The 27385-nt window shown below is 36.2% G+C and overlaps 2 protein-coding genes and 1 long non-coding RNA gene across 6 annotated transcripts in view; 1 reads left to right on the top strand and 2 right to left on the bottom strand.

Annotated features, from left to right (window-relative positions):
* LOC141584283 (uncharacterized) overlaps window positions 1–16470 on the bottom strand; it is a 162625-nt gene extending 146155 nt beyond the window's left edge. For both annotated transcript variants that reach the window (XR_012517234.1, XR_012517233.1), the window contains exon 1: window positions 11654–16470. This is a non-coding gene — a long non-coding RNA (uncharacterized LOC141584283). The remainder of the gene's footprint in view (window positions 1–11653) is intronic.
* The window catches only part of MANEA (mannosidase endo-alpha), a 38189-nt gene continuing 27185 nt past the window's right edge, over window positions 16382–27385 (top strand). Inside the window, exon 1 of one of the 3 annotated variants that reach the window (XM_039467938.2) lies at window positions 16382–16545. The gene's annotated coding sequence lies outside the window, so the exon portion shown is untranslated. Of the gene's footprint in view, window positions 16546–19562; window positions 19735–20349; window positions 20646–27385 lie in introns of those variants that run through there. The other 2 variants (XM_074397690.1, XM_074397691.1) reach the window with 2 other exon arrangements.
* Window positions 22622–26482, bottom strand: LOC141584194 (zinc finger protein 273-like). The gene is made up of 4 exons (XM_074397094.1): window positions 26435–26482; window positions 25885–26191; window positions 24418–24421; window positions 22622–22762 (listed from the first exon to the last, which is right to left on the bottom strand). Exons 1-4 carry the CDS (start codon window positions 26480–26482, stop codon window positions 22711–22713), a joined length of 411 nt encoding a protein of 136 aa, XP_074253195.1. The 3' UTR covers window positions 22622–22710.

Genomic DNA, 27385 nt, shown 5'->3' with positions numbered 1-27385 from the left:
AAACAAACAAGCCCATTCAAAAGTGGACGAAGGATATGAAGAGACACTTTACAAAAGAAGACATATAAGAGGCCAACAAAATATGAAAAAATGCTCACCATCATAGGTCATTAGAGAAATACAAATCAAAACTACATTGAGATATCTCATGCCAGTTAGAATGGTGATTGTTAAAAAATCTGGAGACAACAAGATGCTGGAGAGGATTTGGAGAAATAGGAACACTTGTACACCATTGGTGGGAGTGTAAATTAGTTCAACCATTGTGGAAGACAGTTGTGGCGCTTCCTCAAGGACCTAGAAATAGAAATACCATTTGACCCAGCAATCCCATTACTGGGTATATAACCAAAGGATTATAAATCATTCTATTATAAGGACACATGCACATGAATGTTCACTGAGGCACTGTTTACAATAGCAAAGACTTGGAACCAACCCAAATGCCCATCGATGATAGACTGGAAAGGGAAAATGTGGCACATATACAGCATAGAATACTATGCAGCCATAAAAAATGATGAGTTCATTCCCTTTCTAGGGACATGGATGAACCTGGAAACCATCATTCTCAGCAAACTGACACAAGAACAGAAAATCAAACACTGCATGTTCTCACTTATAGGTGGGTGTTCAACAATGAGAACATGCGGACACAGGCAGGGGAGCATCACACACTGAGGTCTGTATGGGGGAAGCAGGGAAGAGACAGCTGGGGGTGGGAAGTTCGGGAGGGATAACATGGGGAGAAATGCCACATGTAGGTGATGGGGAGCAAGGCAGCAAACCACATTGCCACGTATGTACCTATGCAACAATCCTGCATGTTCTTCACATGTACCTTAAAATGCAGTAAAATATATTTTTAAAAAAAGAAAATAACTTATGTGCTACAAGAATATTGTAGAAATCTTCCATGTCTTCTATGTATTGTGCTTCATTTTATCATTCACGTAGAACTCAGTTGAAGGGGCTAGAAAAGTATAGTGTGTTATCATCTGCTTAGTTGTTTAGCTGCCTGAGGAGAGTACGACCTACTATTTCAGTCTATCCAGCAACAGAATTTTTATTTTTTAAATTACTTCATTAGATATTACATTTACCAGTTGTTGCAAGAACTTGTAATATGAATTATTCTCCCATATTATGGAAAATCTGCCACATTGGTGAAGAGACAAAAATAATAATAATAGTAGAATGATGCTGGTATTTTCTTTGTTGCATGAGAGCCTATTTTCTCTGTACTTGTACCTTTTTACCGGTAGGTCTTCATTTATGGATTTTGGTCTAAGCAATTTTGGTGCCTCCTTATATTTAAGTTTTACATGTCCCTTTATATTATAAAAACCCCTACTGTTAGCCAACCACCAGACCAGAGAAGCATAACAAAGTATATTCCTATGGGTAGTTTCCTGTCTAGCCACTCATTCAGTCTGATGTCTATAGTCTTTTGCTTTGACAGGTGGTGGTAAATGAAGTCTCACTGCAATACACATCTTCAGCCCAAATTCCATAAAATTAAGCAATATTAAAGAGTGTTGTGTAGAAATTGAACTTAGTTTTTTGTTCAGCACTTCATCTTATATCTTTTGCTGCAAGAGTCCTTGTGAACTTTTTTGACAGCATAAGACAGGGACATTTTTAAAATTTTTGTTTGTTTCTCAAGGAAGTTTTTTTTTTTTTTTTTTTTTGCAACAATCTTTAGAGTTGTATTCTACTACTATTAGAAAAATCAATTCGTTTTTGTATTTTCCTCTTTGTTTCTCCTTCTTGAATGAAAAGAGGTCATTTATGGCCTTGTATTTGTCCAAATAGCACATGGGAGAATACCTTTTTGATGTCTTCATTGCATACCTGAACTGTATTTCACACACACACGTGCGCGCACGCATACACACACACGCACACACACACACACACACACACACACACTACTCCAAATATATTTTTTGGAACATTTCTTTAAAGTTTTAAACTGGAAGGCAATTAGTGTAAGTTTTAATAATACAGCATTCTAAAAAGAATCAAAAGAAGGGTAGGGCATGAGCAGATCTAGTGGAACAATTCAATCTGCGTATGATTTCCTCTCTACCATTTATAATGTTGCTGTTCTAGGGAGCAGTTCTCTGTGTCTCCTTTTCCATTTGGCCCAGCCTTCAGTCTAGGAATATCATGGTATCCAATTACCTTTTCAAGATCAGTGCCCAAGCTATTAGGAAGAATCAGTAGATCAGAGAAAAATTACCACATGCTGATTTCCTTTTTGAGTGGCTTACGTTCTTGTATGTCTCCCAGTGCAGATAATTATGAAAGCTGCTTATCATAGAAAGTAAGGGTCTGGCTTGCTCGATGCTGTGTTTGCTGCCATTGCCTTCATTCCTCTCTACTGAAAATTATGAAGTGCCAGAATTTCCGGTATTTGCTTTCTTTAATGTCATACTACTCTTAGGAAGAAGCAATGCATCTTTCCTTGATTTGTTTTGAAGTAAATTACTTCAAGTTCAAAGCAGACTGATTAGCCATGGTTCCTACACCATGTAGGCTCACTATTTTCAGGTTCTTTTAGATATTTTAGCCTTTAATTACCAGGTAATTAAGAGCACTAGGTAGCCAAAGTGTTTAGGTATACCCATGTTTAATACATTTACTTTTCCGGAAGCCATGGTCAACAGCTTCTCCTTCCCACACATTAATTCTTACTAATTTTTAACTGCTTGAAGTCCTTTGTTTTTTCAGCTGGAATCCTTAATCGAGTTTTTACTCACCTGATTTCAGGTGTACTGTGCTTTCACCTAAAAACTGATATAAGTATTTCTAAATGTTTCATCATTTCCCATTTTCTTTTTTAATCTATATTTTCTATATCCAATTTCATCTAGACTTACAGCTTCAGCTATATCTACTTTGTGGATGACTTTCAGATATCACTCTCTACTTTTGTACTTCCCATAAGCTCCGGTTTACCCATGCAGATAATTTCCTGCTCCTGCTTGAATATTCTGGTAATGACTTTAGTCAAAGCAATATGCCCAATATTGAGATCATCATCATCTACCTTCCCAAATGTCTCTACCTGTTCATTCAGATGTTCATTGGTTCATTTATTCATTGTTGTATTTAGCAAATACCTCCTTTGTAGCAGGTCCTTTTGCTGGGGGTATTCAGTGAAAGAGGTAGATAAGGTAATGCTCCTGAGGAAATTTGCACACAATTAAGAGACACACATGCATATAGGCATACAAACATGATGCAATATAATAAGGGCAAGATATAATGAGTTTGGGATTGGATAAAAGAACAAAATGGGGAACCTAATCTTACCTTGGGTGTCAGAAAAACTTTTAAAAGGAGTAATGTCTAAATTGAGCACTAAAGCTTGAATAGTAATTAGCCATGTATCGGGGAGAAGGAGAGAACAGTAGTGTGGGTATAAGAACAAACATGGCACACAAGCAAGTCTAGAAAAAGAACTAAAGTAAAGGCAGTATGAGCAGTGAGTTTTGAGAGTGAAAGGGTAATCACTAGCCAAATCCGTAAGAGTTCTTCATGTTTTGTTATAGAATTTGGACTTTATCCTGAGAGAGAGGGGAAGTATTGGAGGGTTATAAGGACAGGAATCACATGATCAATTGAAAGTTAGAAAGATCATTCTGACTGTAGTGTGGAGGCTGTATCACAAGGCCAAAGGCAGGTGAAAGATCAATCAGAATGAGAGGTCTTAAATGAAAGATAATAAAATATTTCATTGGAGTGGGGATATTAGAAATAGAGAAAGGTTAAAGTAATACATATTTTTAAAAATTTGGTAATTTCTCTGTTTAGGGCCTGAGGAGAAAACACAGGCCAAAAATTATTTCTTGATCACTGAGATGTATAAGGACACTTTCCACTGAGATATAGACCAGAAGAAGTGACCAAGGTTAGGGAGGAATACTTTCCACTGAGATATGGACCAGGTTAAAGAGGAAAACTTGAGTTCAGTCTTGAACATATTATATTTGAGTATGCAGCATGGTATATGCAACATGCTTATAAACATCCTGTGGTATTTATAAGCATATATGGTTAATAGAAAGTTAATGGTCTGAAGGTCAGGAGAAATATTTGAACTGGTATTTTGCTTTAGTAATCCTCAAGACACTGATATTTATTGAAGTCATGAAAATTAAGAGACTTCCAATAGTTAGTATGTATAATATGAGAGAGCATCCAGACAGAAGACAGTCTATTTAAGGTCTAGAACACAGAAAAGAAGTCTACAGAGGAATTGTAGAATCCAAGAAAAGTAGGAGAAATAATATTAGAACTTAGTATGTTTGGAACATGTGGGTGTGCACAGAGGATTGAGTGCAGTAAGCACTTTACATGGATGCCTAATGTCAAATTGGAGAATGTGAGGTCAAGGCAACTAGAGGAAGAAAGTGTTCAAAATGGATGGAGCTGAGTATAGAGCTGAACATAAGCCAAGATATCAAGTATGGTATAACCTGAAATGTATTAACTGTATTTAGCACAAGAAAATCACTGGAGACCCTGTGAAAAGCAATTCCTGAGGTGTGTCAGGGGCAATAACAAGTGTACAGTAGGTTTGAGAAGTCAGAAAAGATGAGAAAATGTTTCCCATGCCTTGCCAGCAACTCCATTAGTCTATGTATCTAGGATGAAAAATATAGTCACCTTTGATTCTTTTCTCTCATTTGTCTTCTGCTGCTCATTCTAATTGCACAATGACTCTTGGTTTTCTCTGGCTTCTCTTTGCCTCTAAAAGTGGCTCTAAAAGAGCCACTCTTGTTCAATCCTGTATTGATACTCTCACATCACTACTCCATTCTTGTTTATGAAAAATCATACCACAAATAGTTATTATTTAATATCCAGTATAAATAGTGCTTGATTAACTGCCTCCCCAATAATTTCATACTTAAGCAGTCTACTTTCTCTGAATTCTTACACTTCATCAGAACCCTTTTTATTTATTTTTATTTTTATTTTTTTATTATTTTTTATTGCATTTTAGGTTTTGGGGTACATGTGAAGAACATGCAAGATTGTTGCATAGGTACGCACATGGCAGCGTGATTTGCTGCCTTCCTCCCCTTCATCTATATCTGGCATTTCTCCCCATGCTCTCTCTCCCCACCTCCCAACCCCACCATCCCTTCCACATTTTCCCCCAACAGACCCCAGCGTGTAGTGCTCCCCTCCCTGTGTCCATGTGTTCTCGGAACCCTTTTTGATAACATTTATGACTTTTTGCTTTGAGTGTAGCCATCCATATGCATGTCTTAACCCCTTTCATAGACTGTTAATATCATGGGGGAAGTAATCTTATTTTTATATTGTACATATTTCCTAAAACAGAACATCTAAGTACTTATTTTGGTTCTGCACAATTTTGGCCTGTTGGACCTTGAGCAAGTATTACCCAGGTCCTCTAAACAGTTTTTCTTCCAAAAAGTGACAATTTTCTATGCTGCCTACTGAATATTCAAGATTGTTTTCAGAATCTACGAAAGTAGTGTAATTGAAAGTGTTTTAGAAAGTGATAAAATATAAAAGAAACTTTTTATATTTTTACTATGGACGCAGGAGTTAGTAGTAGTAAGCACTGTTATGATTATTATGTACTGAGAATTGCCACTCTAGACATGCAGCAATTCAGCCAATCATAACTTTCAAGGTTAATTTCTTCAATTTAGAGCATAACACCTACAGTGAAGTCTGCCATTTATTTTGATGAATAATTCATGGAACATATATTTTACTCAGAGACTGTTCTTTCCCTAGGTGTTTATACCAGAAAACATAGCAAGTGAATTGGATCAAGTGCCTGAGCCTAATTGATCAATTATTTTTTTTTTACCTTTTAAAGTACAATATTAATGTGTGCTTGTTGTACAAATACAAACCATTCTTAAATGTACACATAAAAACTGAAAACCCACTTTCCATAAGAAACACTGTTAAAGTGTTTGGTATGTTTATTTCTAAAAATTTATTCTACACATACACACACACACACACACACACACACACACACACACACACAGTTTTTTATTGTTGGTCTCTCTCTATCCCTGTATGTAAATGTATGTGTATATGTCTGCATATTTATATAGTTATATTTATATAACATATTTATACAACATATATATAACTTATAGTTACATTATATTTATATACTATAACTTATACTAATGTACATATAGATATTGGGGTAGGTGGAATAATGGGCTCCCAAAGACATACACACCCTATTGCCCAAAACCTGAGACTATGTCACTTTACGTGACAAAGGACCTTTGCACATGCAATTAACGTTAAAGATTTTGAGATGGGGTGGTTATCCTGGATAATTCAGTTGGACACAATATAATCTAATATCCTTAAACATGAAATAGCAAAGCAGATGAGTGGGTTGGATAAATGTGATATGAGAAAAACTGGATCTGCCACTGCTAGTTTTGACAATGGAGGCAGAGGGCCATGAGCCAGATAATATGGAGGCCTCTAGGAACTAGAAACTGCCTTCAATTTATAGCCAGCAAGAAAACACAGACCTCAGTTATACAACTGAATTCTGCCCAAAAAAATGAACAAGCAGGGAAACAATATCCCCAAGAACTTCCAGAAAGCAAGGAAGTCCTGGTGACACCTTGATTTTAGCACAGAGAGATCCGTGTCTGACTTCTGACTACAGAACTGAGAGATAATAAATTCGTGTTGCTTAAATCACTAACTTGTGGTAATTTATCATGTCAACCATACAAAATTGATACAGACATAAATGTCTTCATATAGCTACCTACATAATTATGCAAATTCATTATTCTTAAAAATTATACATGGACACCTTTTCATATCATTTACAAAGAAAGCTCACTGTGTGCACAGTTTTTTCTCATTAGTGGTACAGTTTTGTAGAAAAAATAGCTAAATAGAACAGTCAAAGAGCAGTGCAGCCAAATTTCCCTTCAATAAGGTTCTACCAATTAATACTCCTACCAGTAAAATGTGAGAGTAGACATATCCCATATCCTGGCTACAACTGGATATTATCAGTCATCTTAATGTCATGGCCTTTGCCCTTTCCAGGACTCGAAATTACTTTTACACCTATTGAGTACATTATTTCTTCTTTTTATGACTCTCACATGTATTCTAGTGAGACACATTAGAGATCCACACAGGATTTTATAAGAATGTCCTCTTGGCCTAGCAGATTTTCTTAGTCTTAGATGAATTGGCCATATAAAAGTTATTACTTCAGAAAACATTTAACGACAATTTTAATAAAAAGATCCATACTCCTAGGTCTCAAAGATTGTGCCTAAACTCAACTGATCGAGCAGCTAACTCTGCAGTTCAACTGGACACTTCCTGTACCACAGTAGATGAAGTTACTGACACTTATCTCAAGTGTAAATTCACTCCTCAGTCTGTTGCTACCACGATCACCCTTTCCACTGTACATTCTAAGAGTACTAGTTTCTAAGCAACCTAAATGAAAACAGAGAGGTGTCTTGGGATACTTTATGAACACCTAGTAGTTAATACGCACTAAATTAAGGTTAAGTCTCCAATCAAGTCTGACTTAGAAAAGTCTTTCAGGGAGAATATACTTAAAATTATTCTTGCTTATCAAGTGTTCCTAAATTCCTCCGAGGTCTTTCTTTAGTTTTTAAATTACAAAATATTTTAAATTTGCTAAAACTATAAAAGGTATGTACCCAACACTAAGGTAAAATTTAGACCTATTTGCCTCAGATAAAAGATTATTTTGTTTCCCTGAATATTTTTTAGTTACCACTTGTAAAACTTTGTATGCCTAGTAGGTTCTTGCTATTATTATTTGTATTATTGCCTCTGCAGTTGATGTTTTTATTATTTTGATTAGTGTGAGCGTATGTTTGATTAATGACCCATTATTTAATATTTATTAGTCTCTTCAGGTCTTCAGGTTTCCTATTATTTTTCTCCTCCTCCTCCCCTTCCCCCTCCCTGCTCCTTCTCCTTCTTTTTTGAGATGGAGTCTCACACTGTCACCCAGGCTAGAGTGCAGTGGCACCATCTCAGCTCATTGCAACCTCTGCCTCCCAGGTCCAAGTGATTCTCCTGCCTCAGCCCCCCAAGTAGCTGGTATTACAAACACCCACCACCACACAAAGCTAATTTTTTTTATTTTTAGTAGAGAAGGGGTTGGCCAGGCTGGTCTCAAACTCCTGATGTCGTGATTTACCCACCTTGGCCTCCTAAATTGCGAGGATTACAGGCGTGAGCCACTGCACCTGGCCAGGTTTCCTATCCTTGAGTGTGCGTTTATCATTTATACATTTTAAAAAATTATTTAAGTTTTCAAATGTTCTGGCACTAAGTTATTCTTAGCATTCTCTGACAACTTTTTAAAAGTTCATGGTACTTTTATCACTGCTTTTCCATTCCTGATATTATTTGTTCCTTTCTCTTCTTGCCCTTCCTCACTCCTGTTGGAAGCCGATTTAACAGGTTTTTTTTGTTTGTTTTTTTGTTTTTTTTAAGACTCTGGTATCTTTATTTTCCATTTCATTACTTTCTTCTGTTATCACTATTTTTCTCTTTCTTTGACTTTTTGAGTTTATATTAATGTTCATATTTTAACATGAAGCCCTTTTAAAATAATTTTATTCTAAATATAATCTCTACTTTCAGTTCTTTTTCAATCCATGAATCATTGGTCTGTGCCATTTAATTTCCATACCTGATGAATGGCTACTATTTTGCTACTGTTTTTTAATTTCATTGAATATTTCCCAAAGAATACAGTTTATGTGTTATTATTTGGTATTTTCTGAAACAATTTCTTTGTGGCAAAGAATGTGCTAAGTTTTCATACATATTAATGTTTTCTTCAAATAAAGTGAATTAATTTTCAGGTACAGGATGCTATGTATGTACAATAAATAAATTCCCTTAAGTGTTCAGTTGAAATAATCTATATTCTAATATTTTTATACTTTACCAATTATTTCTGGTAGAAGCTTGTTACAAATATCAATATGATTATTAACCTGCAAATTCTCTTTGTATTTCTGCCAAGTTTTTAAAAAAGATTCTTACGATATAAGAATAAGTTGCCTCATTTCCTTGGGTGAATGTTACAGCTTCAGAAATTAGAAAGGAGTCTTTCATCCACATCTTCTACACCAAGCAACTGGCTTCGAATTCTCTACTTGTTCCTGACATTCAGAATATTTTTTGCGCACGCGGTCTCGCTCTCTCGCTCGCTCGCTCTCTCTTTCTCTCTCTCTCTCAGCTTTGTTACACATTAAAACCAAATATTTTAAAATTATACCTGATTTAGCATTTTTTGGGTGGGAGAGAAATTGAATAGCTACATTAGTTAGTTCACCTAGTATTGTGTTCACCAGAAGTTTTCCCTCGAAATTTAAATTAGAGTTGACATGAAGAACCAGTGTCTCTTCTTTCCTCCTGACTGGGTATATCAGGTTGCATTGAGAATATTTTCTCAAATAGATTGTATTCTGTACTTGCAATTCATTTCTTTATTCTATTCTGGCTGTCACATGTAAAGATATTAGCAAGATGTTTTGCAAAGATGCAGATAATTTTTGAAGGGGTCAAAAATGTTTTGAAAGATGAGTAGAAACATATTCATTTATTTGTAGGGCTTTTGTTGTTTCAGGAGAAGTATTATAGTATTTTGTACAGCTCCATAAAGAGAGCTAGGGAACCTGTATGGAAGAAATAGGGAAACTAATTTAGACTTATTTTGATACAATCTTTGCAGTAATTTGTCCTTTGTGTGAATCGGTCACCTATTCTTGGCTGTTACCACCTGTTTGCAGTGTTGTAGAAGGGATTGTTAGTAGTAAGTAAAACAAACACTGTTCAGCTCAAATTTAATGTCCCTTAATAGTCTAAAATTCTATGAGTTGCCATAAATCCAACAAAGTTCCAGCAAATGTAAGACTGCAGTAATTAGACAGGAAGCTAGTATGTAGCCTAAGCCAGGTACCGCTGGGGAGTAAGCGCTTTTGGAGCTACAGGTTAGTATAGGTAGGGAATACCACTGAGCTGTCCACAGTAGGAGCTTGAGGGAAAATAAATCTCAGGTCTGGATGCCACAGGGACAAGCAGGAAGATGAGAGTTATCTGGGGAGCTTAAACAAGTGGAGAAGGAAATTACAATTGAAGGAGAAAAAAATAAGAGAAGCCAATAATTTTGTTCCTTGGTAAATAAACCCAGAATTAAATTTCCTTATCTTGTGTTTTTAATGAAATAGTATCGTTGACATTCACTTGAAAAATATTTTTATAGTCAGTATTTGCATTCTTTTGATCTTCATTCCTATACTTTTCCTAATCAAGTTATATAAATTATAAAAAAGTCAATGTTGTAGAATAAAGATATGTTGTATCTCGTAACAAATTCTACACTCATAAAGGCAGAGCAAATGTATGCATGAAATTGTATGTATGTACTTTTAGCACATATTTTGGGGAGCACATTATCTACTTCTATGAATCATATTAGCAATAGGACATATATAGAATACATATAAATTTATATATATATAAAATTACATATGAATACATATATAAAATTATATATAAATATATATTATATGACTACATATATACAAATAATTTATATAAATATATATTTATATTTAAAAATCTTTGCTGTAAAATTATAAATGGTAACTTGATAAGGTTTGCTTTTATTGTTGCATATTTTTACTTTAAAAGATGAGTAGACCTCATACTCAGGGAATTTATTTTGAAAGAAGCAAGAACAGGAAGATGTTACTACCAAATTACCATATATATGTATAAACACACACACACACACACACACACACACACACACACAAACACACACACACACTCTTACACTGTGTTTCCTTCATTCCTTATTCAGTCAATAAAGCATGAATTTCTGGCCACTAGATATATTCAATTAAACATTTCTGAAGCCTTGTTATATGGAAAATACTGTGCTAGATGCTGTAAAATAGATGGATGCAGAAAAGACTCCCTTGCAGGTGCACAAAAACTCTTTTGAGATATAGACATGTACAAAAATAATTAAAGTAACCCAGACAGTGGTAAGTAGATAATCTATATAAATCACACAGTGTATATCTCTGTAATTTATCACAGATGATAAACTCCTAGGAGGTAGAGATTTGTCATGAACGTATGTATTCTGAAAGTAGGCACCCCTCAAGATTGTGAATAAATGCATAATAAAATAAAACCAATTATTATGAAGCTAACGTATTTCCCTTCTCAACAAACCAAAATCAACCTCAACAACCAGAATAAAAATTGGTAAATAAGAGTTCAGTTTATATTAATGCAATCAACTTTTACTCTGCAGACATAAGAATGATGTTTCTCTCACATTCACAGAACCAATCTGGGTATCTCATAATTAATGTAATATTTACTGAATCCCTACTGTTTATTGATTCTTTTATTCAACACATATTTGTTGGAAACTGTATTAGTTTCCTGTGGCTGCTAGAACAAATTACCACTTTTAAACTTGGTAGTTTAAAAAGCATACATTTATTCTCCTAGGCTTCAGGAGGTCCAAAGTGTGAAGTCTGTTTCACTGGGCTGAAACTGAGGTATCATGGTCACTCACCCTTCTGAAGGTTTTTCTTGCCTTTTCTGTCTTCTAAAGCTTGAATAAAATACTTGCATTCCTTTACTTTTGGGCCCTAGTCTAATCTTCAAAGTCAGCATATGGTTTCAGTAGTCCCACTGCCTTCTTCTTTGTCAAATCTCCCTTTGCCTCCCTGTTATAAAGACAATTGTGATTATATTTAGGGCCCATCCAGGTAACTCTCATCTCAAGATCCTTCCTCACATCTGCAAAGTCCCATTTGCCATTTTAATCATCATTAACTGGTTCAGAGGATTAGGACCTCTATATCTTTGGGAATTATTTTCATCCTAATATAAGTACTTACTATGTGTTGGCAGTTCAAACCCTAGCTCTGAGCTAGATAATCTCTTAACTACATTCATGGAACCTGACGTTACAGGGAGTACAAAAGATGTGCACAACACAGGCCTCCTATTTCATTGGGTTCTCTAACAGAAAAGTGTTTATCAGAGAGCAAATGTACACTTTTTCTTTTTCTTCCTTAACAAAAGAAATTGTCAGCTACTTCTTATAATAAGCAGGTTTGGAAAAATAACATATTGTGTGTTTTGTGCCCAATTTCCCATTAAAGAAGCCAAAATTTCTGGGCTCTACTTCAAGGAGACTATGGAGAAACAGACATACAGCTCAGGGTAAGTTAATCAAATGATCTAAATCCAAAATTTGAACCTTGAAGTAATGAGGCAAATAACACAGGCAGAGTTGAGAAGTCACTCATAGTGGTTTCAGCAGCATTGAGTTCAGTGAAGCCCTGAAAGCAGCAGTGCCCTAATCTGTACTGTTATATGAGGCTGTTCCCAATTTCCTAGCCCCTCTTGGTTACTATCCATTGCCATTACCTAATCTACTAGCCTTCATCTTCATGCTAAACTCTGTAACTTCTTGCAGTCTGTTTTTAGGTTTGCCAGATTCAACTTCTATTGTTTAGAAAAAATAACTCTGCTTAGTGTAAGTAGAGAGAATATGGACAGATATTGATTTCTCATCTTCAGTGTGAGGAGTAATGAGCAAAGGTACAAAATGGCGTATGGCTAGGAAATGCTATAGGACAGGGGAAAGTTATAGGACGGGAAAACTAGACGTAAAATAATCAGGAGACAAACAATAGGGCCCACTAAAACAGAGGCAAGAAAAAGATGTTTGAAGGTATAACTGTTGACCTAAGTCTCAGAAATACAAAGAAGACTCTTCATGCTGATCCTAAAAGGTAAGATAAATGACTGCTGCTTTTCTAGTAGCAAGATAGGATTAACCTCAAAGATTTTGTGGGGTGGGGACTATGATTTTAATAAATGCTAATTAGGAGAAACTAAAGTCTACCATTAGTTTGTGTTAGAACCCTTCCTGACAAGAATTGGACAAAAAAGAAAAAAAATCGTGGATTTTTTTTTTTTCTATTCTTCCTTCTTTGGATCATTTTTGTCTTTGGATTCTCAGTGACTGATTATCCCTGATGCAACACATTTAAAATGTCTGTTTACTATAGAAATGAATTTATATGCAGTCCTTTTTCTTTCCAAGAAATCATCTATTAGATGAATGGCATATTCTTCCACTGCTGTATTTTTAATTAAAAATACATAAATATGGGCTTATATTAAAAAAATAGCACTACACAGAGTAAAAAGAAAATGCTCCTTCATTCTCCTTCCCTTATACCACTATAGGTAACAATGCATATATCCTTTCAGATATTTTTATAAATCATACATGCACATATATATTTAAAAGTTATGTTAATATAATATGAACTTCTCCTATAAGTATTAACATACTAATCCCTTGATCATTTATCTTGGGGACCTTTCCCATCAGTACTTATTAATTTACTAAATTCTACATTGTTTACATTCAGAAAATTATTGAACTAATTAAAAATATATGTATATATGAGAGACAAAAAATTGGATGTGGCAGTTATTAAGGCCATCCCATATTTGAAAATAAAATCAAGATTCAGAATGTAAAAACATTACCTATGTGATAATTACAACAAAACATTGTTTCCTTATTTTCCAGTGATGTTGAGTAAAAAAAAAAAAAAACATAATCTACATAAAAACACTTTGTGAAAAAAAGTGATGTGGGAAAAAAAAGAATATTAACAACATTATTTCTATTACTGCTATCTCAACATTCTCTCACAATAGCAGGGGACAGGTAAGCAGTAAGAGTTACCAGATGCACCAGCAGCAATTCTAATCCAGTTTATAAACACCATTGTGCAATGAATCTGACATATACAGAGGGTGATGCAACGAGAATCTACTTGTCCTAATTTATTTACACTGGCAATCATTAAGTACCCAGTTTTTAAGCAAGTGAGCATCCATTAACATTTATAAAATAAAATTCTCTCTGTCTCCTTCAACATCAGAAAATGTATTAATCATTCCCATAAATATATTAGAATAGGAAACAATGATTACCTCAGTAGATGCAGAAAAAGCATTTAATAAATTAATCTGTCACTCATGGTTAAAAAAAAGCAAACAACAAAAGTTATGAACTGAAAACAGAACACTTAATAATCCTGATAAAGTATTTACCAAAAACCCACAGCAAATACTGTACTTCCTTATAAAACCTTAGCAGTATTGCAGTAACGTGAGAAATGGGACAAGAATGCCATTACTACTTCCATTAAACATTGTATTGGATGATCTCTTAATAAATAAAAGAAAAAACTGAATAAGTTGTTTGAAAAGAGAAAAAGAAAGAAAGAATTATTCTTATTCACAAGTAGTATGATTACCTATATAGGGCATCCAAAGATGTAACAAGGAAATAAAGCAAACAAAAAAATTCAGCAAAGCTTCTGGAGATGGTACCAATATATAGAAAGTGATGCTCTCTTAATACAATATTACTAAACAATTAGAATACATAGTTTAAAGAGAGAGATCTGACATTTTACTAATAAAACTAGGAGGCAATACAATAAAATACAGTCAATAAATTACGAAGCATAATAGCACATAAAATACCTGAATAAAATAACTATACCATGTTCATAGATAAGAAGACATTTCACTAAAATAATCTCTAAATTCAATATTCAAGTTCCATATAATGCCCAATTAAAATCCAATTATTTTAATGGATCTTTGCTGGCTCATCCTAAAATTTAAATGAAAGAGTGAGGAGCCAAGTATAGTTAAGGTAATTTTAGAGAAGAACCATCAGGAGGAGGGGTTGCAAAATGTTGCAATATATAGAGTTGAGTGTATGAGTGTTTATTGTGTTATTATTAGTCCTTTTCTGTGTCTAAAATTTTTATAATTGAACTTTTAAACTTGCAGAAGAAAGAGAACAGTTCATCATCTTATGTTGAGAAGAATGTTGCAAGCAAGAAAGCAAAAAGCATAAAATTATTATGTAAAACATTATTAAATTCAAAAAGCTGTATACTGAAGTATAAAGCTTTTGACCATCAAGAAACATCATAAAAACTGGAAAGACAGTCCATAAACTAAGAGAAGACATTTGTAACATATGTAACTTACAAGAGAGAATTAAAGTAAAAAAATAAATAAATACAAATTTTCAAAAGCAAGCAATTTAAAAAAAGAGACAAAATTAAGAACAGGCTTTTAGCAAAGGGAAAAACGCAAATTAAAGAGCAATCAGATGCTCTTGCCAGCAAAAACTTAAAACTCTGACAATTAGCACATGTTAAGGATAATGATGTGCCAGTCTAGTTAATGGGAAATAGACTTGTATACAGACGAAATCACAAAACCTCTCAAAACCTAAATGGGTAGTGAAAAAAAGGGAAACAATGATTCACATATAAAACCAGGAAAATTGTATTTTTACGGAATTGTACATATATAACTATTTTCAGAAATGCAAGGGAATGAGTAACATAAAATTCCGTATAATGGTGAAGGGAAAAAAGGAAATGTTTTTAGAGAGGCCTTACTAGAAGGCTTCAAAAACAGGTTTTTTGGGGGGCTTTCTTAAGCTCTGTAGTAGGTACCTGGGCAGTTTTCATTTTTCTTCTTTAAGATATACACATGAGATATACTCATATGTATCCTTCCTAATTAAAATTGGTGTAAAAACTCCAGTGAACTTGTAAGGAGAGCGCTTACAAAACTGTTCACATCAGCATGTTCTAGCTCGAATAAGGATTTCCTGTTACTATTGTAACCAAACAAAATATATTATTTTCTTGTTTTCTGAAACTAATGTAAGGTGGAAACCTTCAGTGGTAACCCTATTTCAAAAGTTCTTGCTCTTCACATCTGACTGCTCCTCAATGATTTCTAGTATTTCAGTACTGATGTAATTTTACAGAATACATTCAAACTAAAAACGCCATCTGCATGTGCCTACCTTGGGTTTCCAAGTAAAGCTTTAGTCTTAAAAAAATCAAAACAGTTCCTCATCTAAAAAAATTTGAAAACCAGTGTACTCGGGTTAAAAGCAACCTTTGAACGTTTCACATAAAAACAAACAAAAACACGTCCTCTGTAAGTTAGAGCCTCCCAACAGACCGTTTCTAAGGGCAGTGAGTTCCACCTGCAGAAATAGTACGGGAGCGCGGTCCGAGTCCCATTCACGTCTTTTCGCTCCCCGAACGCCTCAAACGCGACGCCGTCTTTCCTCCGCGCCCCTCCCGCCCTCGACGTCCCAGACGCGCGACGAGAGGCGCCGGGAGACGCCGGGAGACGCCGCGCCCCGCCCGCTCCGTGACCCCGCCCCCGCCCGTCGCGCCCCGGAGGGGGTCCCCGAACGCCCTGCGCGCGCCTTCGGGAGGCGGGGCTGGCTGGGCTCGCGGCGCGGCGGCCGTGGGCTCGGTGTTCTGAGTCTCAGCCTCTCTGCTGGCCGAATCCCTGCAGTAAGCCGATTCCCCTACCCAGGTGAGTAGCGGCAGGACTCGGGCCCGCGAAGGCGGCTGCGGCAGGCACGGGGGCCACCGCAGGCGCCTGCGCGCTCTCCCGGCAGCCAATCTGGTGGCCGCTCTCCTGCGAGTGCCCTTTGACCCGGCGTCCCTGTGGCGGGCAGCAGCAGGCGCCCAGCGGCGAGCCTGGGGACCTCGGATCGGCCAACGCTGGCACTCTAACCCCTGTGTTAGTCTGCGTTCGTTCGTTTTACTGCTTTTTACACTGCTTTATCACCCATCCCACCTGCCCGCTTGCTGCCTCCTCTTTGGGACGGAACCTCCCGTCGCCTCGGTTTTTCCTTGTGTCCCCGGCAAGTTGGACATTTCGGGAAGGATGGAATCCTTTTTCAGCACCTTCTCCTTGTGCCCCTGGACCGCCTCTGGGCCTTGAGCAGACCGGGAGAGTGGAAGGACGGAGGCCTGCTGGGCTCAGGGTGCAGAGGACGGGAGGCTGGCGCCCGTCTCAGCGCCTCTGGGCGGCGGGAGGAGACCGCCGGATGGCGAGGCCGCTGGAGATGCTTTTTCCGTTCACCTGTTACGTGTTTGGCACTGTCATCTTAGACTCTTAGGCTTTACTAGTAAACTCTCGGGATGCACCAGTGCTGGATTAGTGTTCTTGTTGTTCCCTTTTCCAAAGAAGCAACTCGAAGTACAGGCAGTTATAACTATTCCGTTTTATTGTTGCAAGACCCTACGGATAAGTGTCAGGGGAAAGTGTGGAAGTGCTATAAAACAACAAGGGGAGGGGGGAGTCATGTTGATTATGAACTTGAAAATAAGAAAAATGGGACTGGAATAGGCTCTTCGCCTTAAAGTATTGAGGCAGTAGTTTCAAATATATAAAGTAAAACCTAGATATTGGTGTTACTGTGTCACAGTTTGCAAATCACTTTCATGACAACACATCTCTGTATCTCACCTGAAAAAACCAGACTGCTGTGAATATGTGGATTTTCAGGCTCAATGTAGAAAAACACTCTCTAAAACAAACAAACAAAAAAACACAGCAATTAAAACACCATTTCCAAAGCTGTTGCTGTTATTCGTGTGATAAATAGTGAATGTATGATCAGAAAAATAGAATAAGCTGCCTTTAGGTTACGAGCGGGCTACAGCTTATGAAGTAGGTAACAATCACTGTTTATTAAGTACATAATCTTTACTTGAAAACATAACCATATAGCAGCAGCTTTCATCTTATGTCACAAAAATAACCGTGATGTATCCTTTAAATTTGATTTGTCTAATACCTTAAAAGAAAGTAGAATAGCATGATGTCAAGAACTTGAGTTCTTGAGCCAGACTCGATCTGCTCTTTGCTAAGTGATTAACCTCAGCTTGGTTGCTTGGCCATTTACTGGCCCAGAGATTTTGAAAAAGTTACCAACTGCTCAGTTTCGTCATCTGTATAATGGGGTTAAAAATTCTGCTTCATAGGTTGTTGTGAAGATTAGAATGGAAGGATGAAACGATACCTAACTGAATTTCTGTTTACCAGAGGGTACAAGTATTTACAGTAAAACTAATCTGGGCAAGGAAGCCTTGGTACAGAAACTGATTTTGAAAATTACAGTTGTGTCTTCTAGTATTGGGTTCTGTTTATCTCTGGTGGCTTCATATAGAATATAGAAGAAAATTATAAAAAAAAAAATAAGCACCAGAAGCCTGTGTAATTTAATTTAGTTAATAGTAATTAAAAGGGGCAGTATTTTTGGCTTTTCTGAGTTACATGATAACAGCAAATAAATTTTGAAGTACTAACTCATACCACCCTGCTTCTGAATCTCTTGGAGTCTTGTAGCTAGCTGGATATGTCCAATAATTTTTTATTAAAATTCACTAAACTTCAAATCAGTATTTTAAAGGATTAAATGCACAAAACTCACAAAATAGAAGCTATAGCTTCAAAAGAACCTATTGTGTATGAGTAATGTAAAAAGGCTTTTGAGGAGAAAACAGATTTTCAGTAGCCAATACTTTGAGTAGGTTCCTGTTTTGGAAACATACATCTGCCATTAACTTGGAATTTTTTCCTTATAGTGACTTATAAAACTTTTCTTTTTTGAAGCTAAATTAGTTACTCTACCCCTTTCTTGCAATATCAGATATTTCAGGGATCTCAAGGGTCATCGTGGTTTTGCAGTGTTGAAGATGATTTTTTCTATTAAATTGGATTTTTAAAATTATTGGATCTTTATGATTCTATATAATATGTTCAGTATACACTGTAAACTTAAGTGTGTTTACTGTCATTAGTCTCTATATATATGTGTGTATACACACACACACATATATGTATATATACACACACACACACACACACATACACATATATTTATACTGCCCAAAAACCAATCAAACCCCAAGAGTCAGAAATGGACTTTTTTAAGCTGAACACTTAATGAACACTATGTGGAAGAGATGTTATACTCTACTAGAATGGGACGATAAAGACTCCATTTCTGAAACTTAAGGAGCAATCTAGTAGGGGATATAAATGCATAGCATGATATAACCCATAAGAAATGACAATTTAAAAAGTAAATACTGTTAACAATAACATATATGAGGAGTAGGTAACTTTTCACTGTGGAATCAGGAGAGGTATCAAGAAGAGGCAGCATTTCAACTTTGACTTGAAGGTGACTGGTATTTCAATAGTTGGTGATATAGAGAAAATAGGCACTTAGAATAAAATGTGTTACATTTTAATTGCTTGCCAGACAACCATATTTAATCATCATCCTAAACAATTGCTCACATTTATTTAGCAAGCCACATGTTTCTGAGAGTTTTACAATATTAACTAATTTTATCCTCACAAAATATGAGTGGAGTTATAACTCATTTTATAGGTGAGGAAAGGAACTCAGAAAGATTAGGTCAGTTTTGTAGGTCAGATAACTAAAAAATGGCACACCTGGGATTTGTACTCAGGCATTTGACCTATAGAGATCATATTTTAATTTCCACGTCCATCTGTGTTTATTTAGGTTGAGATGGCTTAATTTGGATGCAGAGGATAAGCCAGAACCAGTAGATCCTCTCTTAAAATTGAGCTTGTGTGTCGTCTATAATGATGTGGTAAACACACATTTTAACTGAATCAATGAAGTAATGTAAAATGAGAAGACAGAGGGATCAGCTTAAGAAATTACATTTATAGGTAAGAGAGAGATAGAGAAAAAAAGCTGCTTCCATAAATGGACATTTTGTGCTTTGTATTCATGTGTAGATCCAGAAAATGAACCTAAGAAAATGTTTAAAGTTTTCATTGTTTCCTGTGTTTCTTCACTTTTCATTTATTTATAAATTCATTAGTATTTACTGTTTGATTAAAACATTACTCTTTCAATTTGTCTTGCATGATTCACAGAACAGTTTTGTCTTTAGGCAAAACAGATACCCTCTTTTTTAAGAAAAGGCTAAGTGACTTCCTGGGATCACACAACTAAGTCAGCATGACTGATTTGAATTTACGTCTTCAGATTTCAAGACCAATATTCTTTTTATTATATATCTTGATCTTTCATGCATCTCACCATACAGCTGAAGTCAACATTTCAAAAATCAGTGCCTTATTAATTTCTAAATCTGTTAGTTGTTTCTCCTTTCTCTGTAACTCCTGCAACATTCATTACCATTGATTTTTTGCTTATAGAATACCTACCTAAGCTTCTTCCTTATGAAGTATTATGTTCTAGTTTTAGACAACAGAGTAAGAAAGTATCACTGTCTCATCCAGACATAACTATTTTACATGTTTAAGTATATTTCCTTCTGTGTGTATCTTTAATATAGTTGATATGATATTACATCCAAAATACTATTTTTGCTTCATATCTCATCAAAATTCTCCCTTTCTTTACGCAAAGGGAAGTATTTATTGTGATGTCAGTAATTTGAAAATTTCAGGACAACAAATTACACTTGCATGCTAAAATGGTTATATCATCGTTTTGTGTCTATTACTGCAACAGGACTGCCACAACTCAAATGTAGAAATTTCACTTCCTAGAGTCATGCAGTGCAGGGTCTGAAAGACTTTATGATTTGGCCCTTTCCAGAAACAAGGAGGTATGTTAACAGCTCATATCCTTCAACTTACTGCTGGGATAAATAGCACAAATTTTTTTTTATATTTTTCCTGCACATTCACCAAATGATAATATTTTACTACATTTGCTTACTATTATACACATACACACACACACACACACACACACACACACACACAGCATTGTATGTAAGCATATGTATAGTGTATGTATGTGGTGTGCATATATGTATGAATATGTGTGTATTTATGTGTGTGTGTAGGTGTGTGTGTATCCTCTTAATATATTGTCTGATGCTTCCTCATGATTAGTTCTGGATTAATTTTTAACAGGAATACCACAGCAGTGATTCTGTGTTTTTCTCAGTACAGCTTCTCTGGAGACTAACGTTCATACGTATTTACCCAAAATTAACTAATAAAATCAGTTTTGATCACTGTAAATTGGTGTTTTGGTAGCTTTTCCACTGTTATTATGTCCCCATTTTTAATTAATTAGATATCTTCTGGAGTAACATTTTGCCAGTATGTATATAGTTATTAAAAAAAATATCTCCAGACCCGTCTACCTATTCCTTTACTAAAAGTTCATTTACATAGCTTTTGATTAGAGAGGGAGGGAACTGATGTGATAGAATGCAGGAATGGGGAAGAGTTAGGATACGAGGTAAAGTGTCAGAAAAGGTTTAGTAATCAATATTGTTTCCTAAGAGTTTTATAAATTTTAAATACATGTAATTATGTATATATAATCATAGATATGCTTAATATGTAAATACACACATATGTATGTGCATGTGTACATATACACATGTATATGTACCTGCTTGCATTGATATATATGCACAGAATACATATTTGTGTATATATAATACATATACATACGTGTTCATAATTGTGTATGTGTGTATTTATATATATATATATATATATATATATGCACACCATATTTGCTTAAAGTTTGAAACAGACAAAGCACAATTAACTTTAGTAAGACATGCTTGTGTGGTGGGAAAACTATAAAGAAAGATGAGGCATAATGGTAAACACAAAAGTCAAGCCACTGCCCTTAGGCAGGGAGAAGAGCAGGACTGGTGATTCAGCGGAAATGCAGGAAGTGGAAAGGAGCTTTTAAGCTGGAAGATTTCTTTTTGAATGTTTACTTTATATGTTTTAAATTAGACATGTCTTTTATACTATCGTTTATATAATTCTTTATATTTATATTATTCACTATTCACAATTAAACAAGATTGACCTTAAAAATAATTCTTAACGATTTTAGCTGTAAAAGAAATATGCTTGGTTAGTTTAGTGTTTCTTTTTTTTTTTTTTTTTTTTTTTTTTTTACACTTTGAGAATATATTTCAAGTAAAATAAGCCAGTAACAAAATGATGGATGTTATCATTTCACTTATATGATATAAAATAGTCACACTCATAAAAACAGAATGTGAAATGGTGGTTCTCAAGAGCTCAAGACAGAATAAAATGGGTAAATGTTATTTAACGCATACTGAGTTTTAGTTTTACAAGAGGTAAAATTTCAAGAAGTGTTTTGCATAATGAGGTGAATGTAGTTGACATGCCTCAAATACACAGTTTTGTTGTTTTGTTTTTTTTTTTGAGACAGGGTCTCAAATTGTCACCCAAGTTTGAGTGCAATGGCACAATTATGGTTCAGTTCAGCCTCACACTCCCAGGCCCAAATAATCCTGCCCCTCAATCTCTCAAGTAGCTGGGACCACAGGTACACATCACCATGCCTGGTCATTTCTTATAAAAAAAAGTTTGTAAGAGAGGATGTCTCCATATTTTCCCCAGGCTGTTTTGAAACTTTTGGATTCAAGCAATCCTCCTGTCCTGGCCTCTCAAAATCCTGGTTTTACAGATGTGACCCACTACCAATGTCTTCTGACATGGACATTTAAATAGATTTAAGAAGGGAATTATATATACCTTTACAATTTTTTTTAACTTGACAAAATATAGAATCATAAATCTTTTTTTAAATTACCTTTAAATCGCCGGATGTGGTGGCTCATGTCTGTAATCCCAACACTTTGGGAAGCCGAGGTGGGCAGATCATGAGGTCATGAGTTTGAGACCATCCTGGCTAACACGATGAAACCCCCGTCTCTACTAAAAATATAAAATTAGCTGGGGGTGGTGGCACGTGCCTGTAGTCCCAGATAATGGGAGGCTGAGGCAAAAGAATTGCTTGAATCTGGGAGGCGGAGGTTGCAGTGAACCGAGATTGCGCCATTGCACTCCAGCCTGGGTGACAGAGCAGGACTCCCATCTCAAAAAAAAAAAAAAAAAAAAAAAAAAAAAAATTACCTTTAAATCATTAAAGTGTTTTTCTCACACAAAGAATATACATGTTCATGATTAAACACATGGTGAAAATAAGACTATTTCCAAGGCTACTCACTTAGAGAAGATAAAAAGAACACTGAAAATGAGCTAAGAAACTGGGCAAGGTGGCTCATGCCTGTAATCCCAGCACTTTGCAATGCCAATGCAGGCAGACACCTGAGGTCAGGAGTTCAAGATCAGTTTGACCAACATGGGGAAACCGTGTCTCTACTAAAAATAGAAATTAAAAATTCCTGATAAAAATCCCTTTATGAGAGAACCAGGCATCATGGTTCACATTCGTAATAATAGCTACGTGGTACATTAAAGTTGGAGAATTGCTTCTGGTCAAAACACTAAGACCTGCCTGGGTTACGTAGCAAGACCCCATCCCAAAAATAAGTGTCTTTTTTTTTTTTTTTTTGGACAGACTCTCACTATGTTGCCCAGGCTAGAGTGCAATGGCACGATCTCAGCTCACTACAACCTCCACCTCCCAGGTTCAAGCAATTCTCCTGCCTCAGCCTCCCGAGTAGCTGAGATCACAGGCTGGCACCACCATTTCCGGCTATTTTTTAAAATTAATTTATTTACTTCAGGTGCATACTATATCTGGCATTTCTCCCCATGTTATCCCTCCCCATCTTCCCCTCCCTTCCCATCCCCTGCTGTCTCTCCCTACCCCCCTCAACTACCCCCAGTGTGTGATGCTCCTCTCCCCGAGTCCACATGTTCTCGTTGTTCAACACCCACCTATGAGTGAGAACATACGGTGTTTGGCTTTCTGTTCTTTTATTAGTTCGCTGAGAATGATGGTTTCCAGATTCATCCAAGTCCCTACAAAGGACACAAACTTGTTTTTTATGGCTGCGTAGTATTCCATGGTGTACATGTACCACATTTTCTTTGTCCAATCTATCATTTATGGGCGTTTGGGTTGATTCTATGGAAGTCTAGTATTTCTTTTTTTTTTAGAGACAGTTTCCAGTTGACACTCAGAAACAGGTTATTGAGTTTCCAAGTAGTTATGCGGGTTTGTGTGTGTTTCTTGATCCTGAGTCCTATTCTGACTGCGCTGTGGTCTGATAGACTGTTTGTTATGATTTCTGTTCTTTTGCGTTTGCTGAGGGGTGATTTGCTTCCAATGATATGGTCAATTTTAGAGTATGTGCAATTTGGTACTGAGAAAAATGTATATTCTGTGGATTTGGGGTGGAGTGTTCTATATATGTGTATTAGGTCCACTTGGTCCAGCTCTACATTCAAGTCCTGGATATCCTTGTTAATTTTCTGCTGATTTATCTAATATTGACAGTGGAGTGTTGAAGTCTCCCACTATTATTGTGTGGGAGTCTAAATCTTGTTTTAGGTCATTAAGAACTTGCTTCATGTATCTGGGTGCTCCTGTGTTGGGGACATATGTATTTAGGGTACTTAACTCTTCCTGTTGGATTGATTCTTTGACCATAATGTAGTGTCCTTCTTTGTCTCTTTTGATCTTTGTTGAAGTCCATTTTATCAGAGACTAGGATTACAACCCCTGCTTTTTTTTGTTCTCCATTTGCTTCGTAAATCTTCTTCTATCCCTTTATTGTGAGTCTATGTGTGTCTTTGTATGTGAGATGGGTTTCCTGAATACAGCACACCGATGGGTTCTGACTTTTTATCCAGTTTGCCAGTCTGTGTCTTTTGATTGGAGCATTTAGGCCATTTACTTTCAATGTTAATATTGCTATATGTGATTTGATGCTGCCATTTTGTTACTGACTGGTTTTCTTTCCCATTAGTTGCCTCATTTTCTTCATTGCATTTTTGGTCTTTGCCAACTGGTTTGCTTTTGCAGTGACTGGTACTTGTTCCTTTCCATGCTTAGTGTTTCTCTCAGGAGCTCTTGTAGGGCAGGTTTGGTGGTGACAAAATCTCTCAATAATTCCTTGTCCGTAAAGGATTTTATTTCTCCTTCACTTACAAAGCTTAGTTTGGCTGGATATGAGATTCTGGGTTGAAAGTTCTTTTCTTTAAGGATGTTGAATATTGGCCTCCACTCTCTTCTGGCTTGTAGGGTTTCTGCAGAGAGATCTGCTGTGAATCTGATGGGCTTCCCTCTGTGGGTGACCTGGCCTTTCTCTCTGGCTGCCCTTAGTATTTTTTCCTTCATTTCAACCCTGGTGAATCTGACGATTATGTGCCTTGGGGTTGCTCTTCTTGAGGAATATCTTTGGGGAGTTCTCTGTATTTCTTGAATTTGAAATTTGGACTGCCTTGCTAGACTTGGGAAGTTCTCCTGGATAATATCCTGGAACATGTTTTCCAGCTTGGATTCATTCTCGCCGTCATATTCAGGTATACCGATCAAGCGTAGATTAGGTCTTTTCACATAATCCCATATTACTCGGAGGCTTTGTTCATTTCTTTTCACTCTTTTTTCTCTTGTCTTGCCTTCTCTTTTTATTTCATTGAGTTGATCTTCAATCTCTGATATCCTTTCTTCTCCTTTATCGATCTGGCTATTAGAACTTGTGTTTACTTCACGTAGTTCTTGTGCTGTGTTTTTCCACTCCACCAAGTCGTCTAAGTTCTTCTGTATGCTGGTTATTCTAATTAGAATTTTGTCTAACTTTTTTTCAAGGTTTTTGTTTGCTTTCCTTTGAGTTAGAACATGTTCCTTTAGCTCAGAAATGTTTCTCACTAGCCACCTTCTGAAGCCTTTTTCTGTCAATTCGTCGCACTCCTCGGTCAAGTTGTGATTCTGTGCTGTTGAGGAGTTGTGATGCCTTGAAGGAGAAGAGGTGTTCTGGTCTTTGATGATGGTTTCATCTTTTTTGTGCTGGTTTTTTCCCATCTTTGTGGATTTACCTGGCTGTGCTGTCAGGGAGCTGCTTGATGAGGTTGCTTGTCTGCCTGGGGATTCATCCACCATCGCGTGTCGCTTCATCTTCCAGGGCTCTTTTGCTTTCTCTAGACAGGTGATCAGGTATGGCTTAGAGACAGCAATACCCAGGGAGGCCAGGTTTCTGTAGTTCTCTAACATCACATTCCTATATAATTTCCGCTGTGCAGGGTCCAAGCATTGCCACTCCTCCAGAGAGAATTCTATGGCCATATCCCTAAATGTCAATGGTTCTATTTCTAGGCTTCTAGGGGGTCCCAGCGTCGTAGCTGTAGATCTCCAATACCTGCAGGTCACAGGGCCACACAAGCCAGGCGTCTAGGCGAACAGGACACAGAGCAGTGGAAAAGAGACCCGGAGCTGCCGCTACAGGGAAAGACCAGTTTAGTGTTTCTTAAATACACATATAATAGAAGCAGCAGTTTGTAGGAAGTTTTGCTTGTCTGACTTTTTTATTAGAGTTAAGTCTATTTTAACTTAATTCTCTAGAGTAACAGCACATGATATATCATAGAAACTCGCATTTTATAAATCAGTTAATGTCAGCATTGTGCCAAATACCTTTCTAATAAGAAATTTGTATGTAAAATCTTTGAATATTTCATTCATAAGATGTATATGTACTTATATAATATACTCATATATATATATACGCACACACACTCTCACACACATACACCCCAATAGTGGCTTTTCTTAATCAGCCAAGAAGCACTGCACTAATATGTATCCATAAACATACTTACTAAAACAAAAACACATGTAATACCATTTTAGAAGTTATAAGTTACTGTTTGTAATCTCTCTTCAGTAAGATTTTCAGAGTCATAAATTAATTTTTTATGTTTTGAGATGTTTTCTTGCTCTAGGCTGGAGTGCAGTGGCACAATCATGGCTCACTGCAGCCTTGACCTCCTAGGCTGAAGAAATCCTTCCCTCTCAGCCTCATGAGTAGCTGAGGAACACAGGCACATACCACCATGCCCAGCTAATTAAAAAAAAAAAAAATGTTAGGGCTGGGGCCTCCCAAAGTGCTAGGATTACAAGCATGAGCCACTATCCCCAGCCTAATGAACTTTTTTAAAAAACTGCTAATATCTAACTGGTGGTTTTCTTTTTTCTCTACTGTCATTTAAAAAATTTTGTCTGATTCTATTTTACTTCAAAATGTTATCTAAAATGAGTAATTTTCCCTTTTATGAAATTGTTATCCTAGTTAAAATAATTTTGGAAAATCTGTTTAATGACTGGGATTTTTATACACTCATAAGTATATCCTTTTTATCAACTGTGACTTGTAAATTTTACACTTAGATTTAGAAAATTTTAGTTCAGGCCAGGGATGTGGTGACTCATACCTGTAATCCCAGTAATGTGAGAGGCTAAGACAGGAGGATCCCTTGAGCCCAAGACTTCGAGACCAGCCTGGTCAACATAGAGAGACCCTGTCTCTACAATTAAAAAAATGATTTTTAAAAGAAAATTTTAATTAATATACATAAAATATTCCCT

Source organism: Saimiri boliviensis, chromosome 4 (assembly GCF_048565385.1).
Source record: "Saimiri boliviensis isolate mSaiBol1 chromosome 4, mSaiBol1.pri, whole genome shotgun sequence".
Taxonomy (NCBI): domain Eukaryota; kingdom Metazoa; phylum Chordata; class Mammalia; order Primates; family Cebidae; genus Saimiri; species Saimiri boliviensis.
This window is presented reverse-complemented; position numbering and strand designations above follow the sequence as displayed.

What these genes read in the sequence shown, in the direction of transcription:
- LOC141584194 (XM_074397094.1), bottom strand. Translation starts at nt 26,482, where the DNA reads ATGAATGAAATATTCAAAGATTTTACATACAAATTTCTTATTAGAAAG. An exon ending in ACAAATTTCTTATTAGAAAG is followed by an intron (nt 26,192 to 26,434) that starts GTATTTGGCACA and finishes CTGTTCGCCTAG; the next exon opens with ACGCCTGGCTTGTGTGGCCC.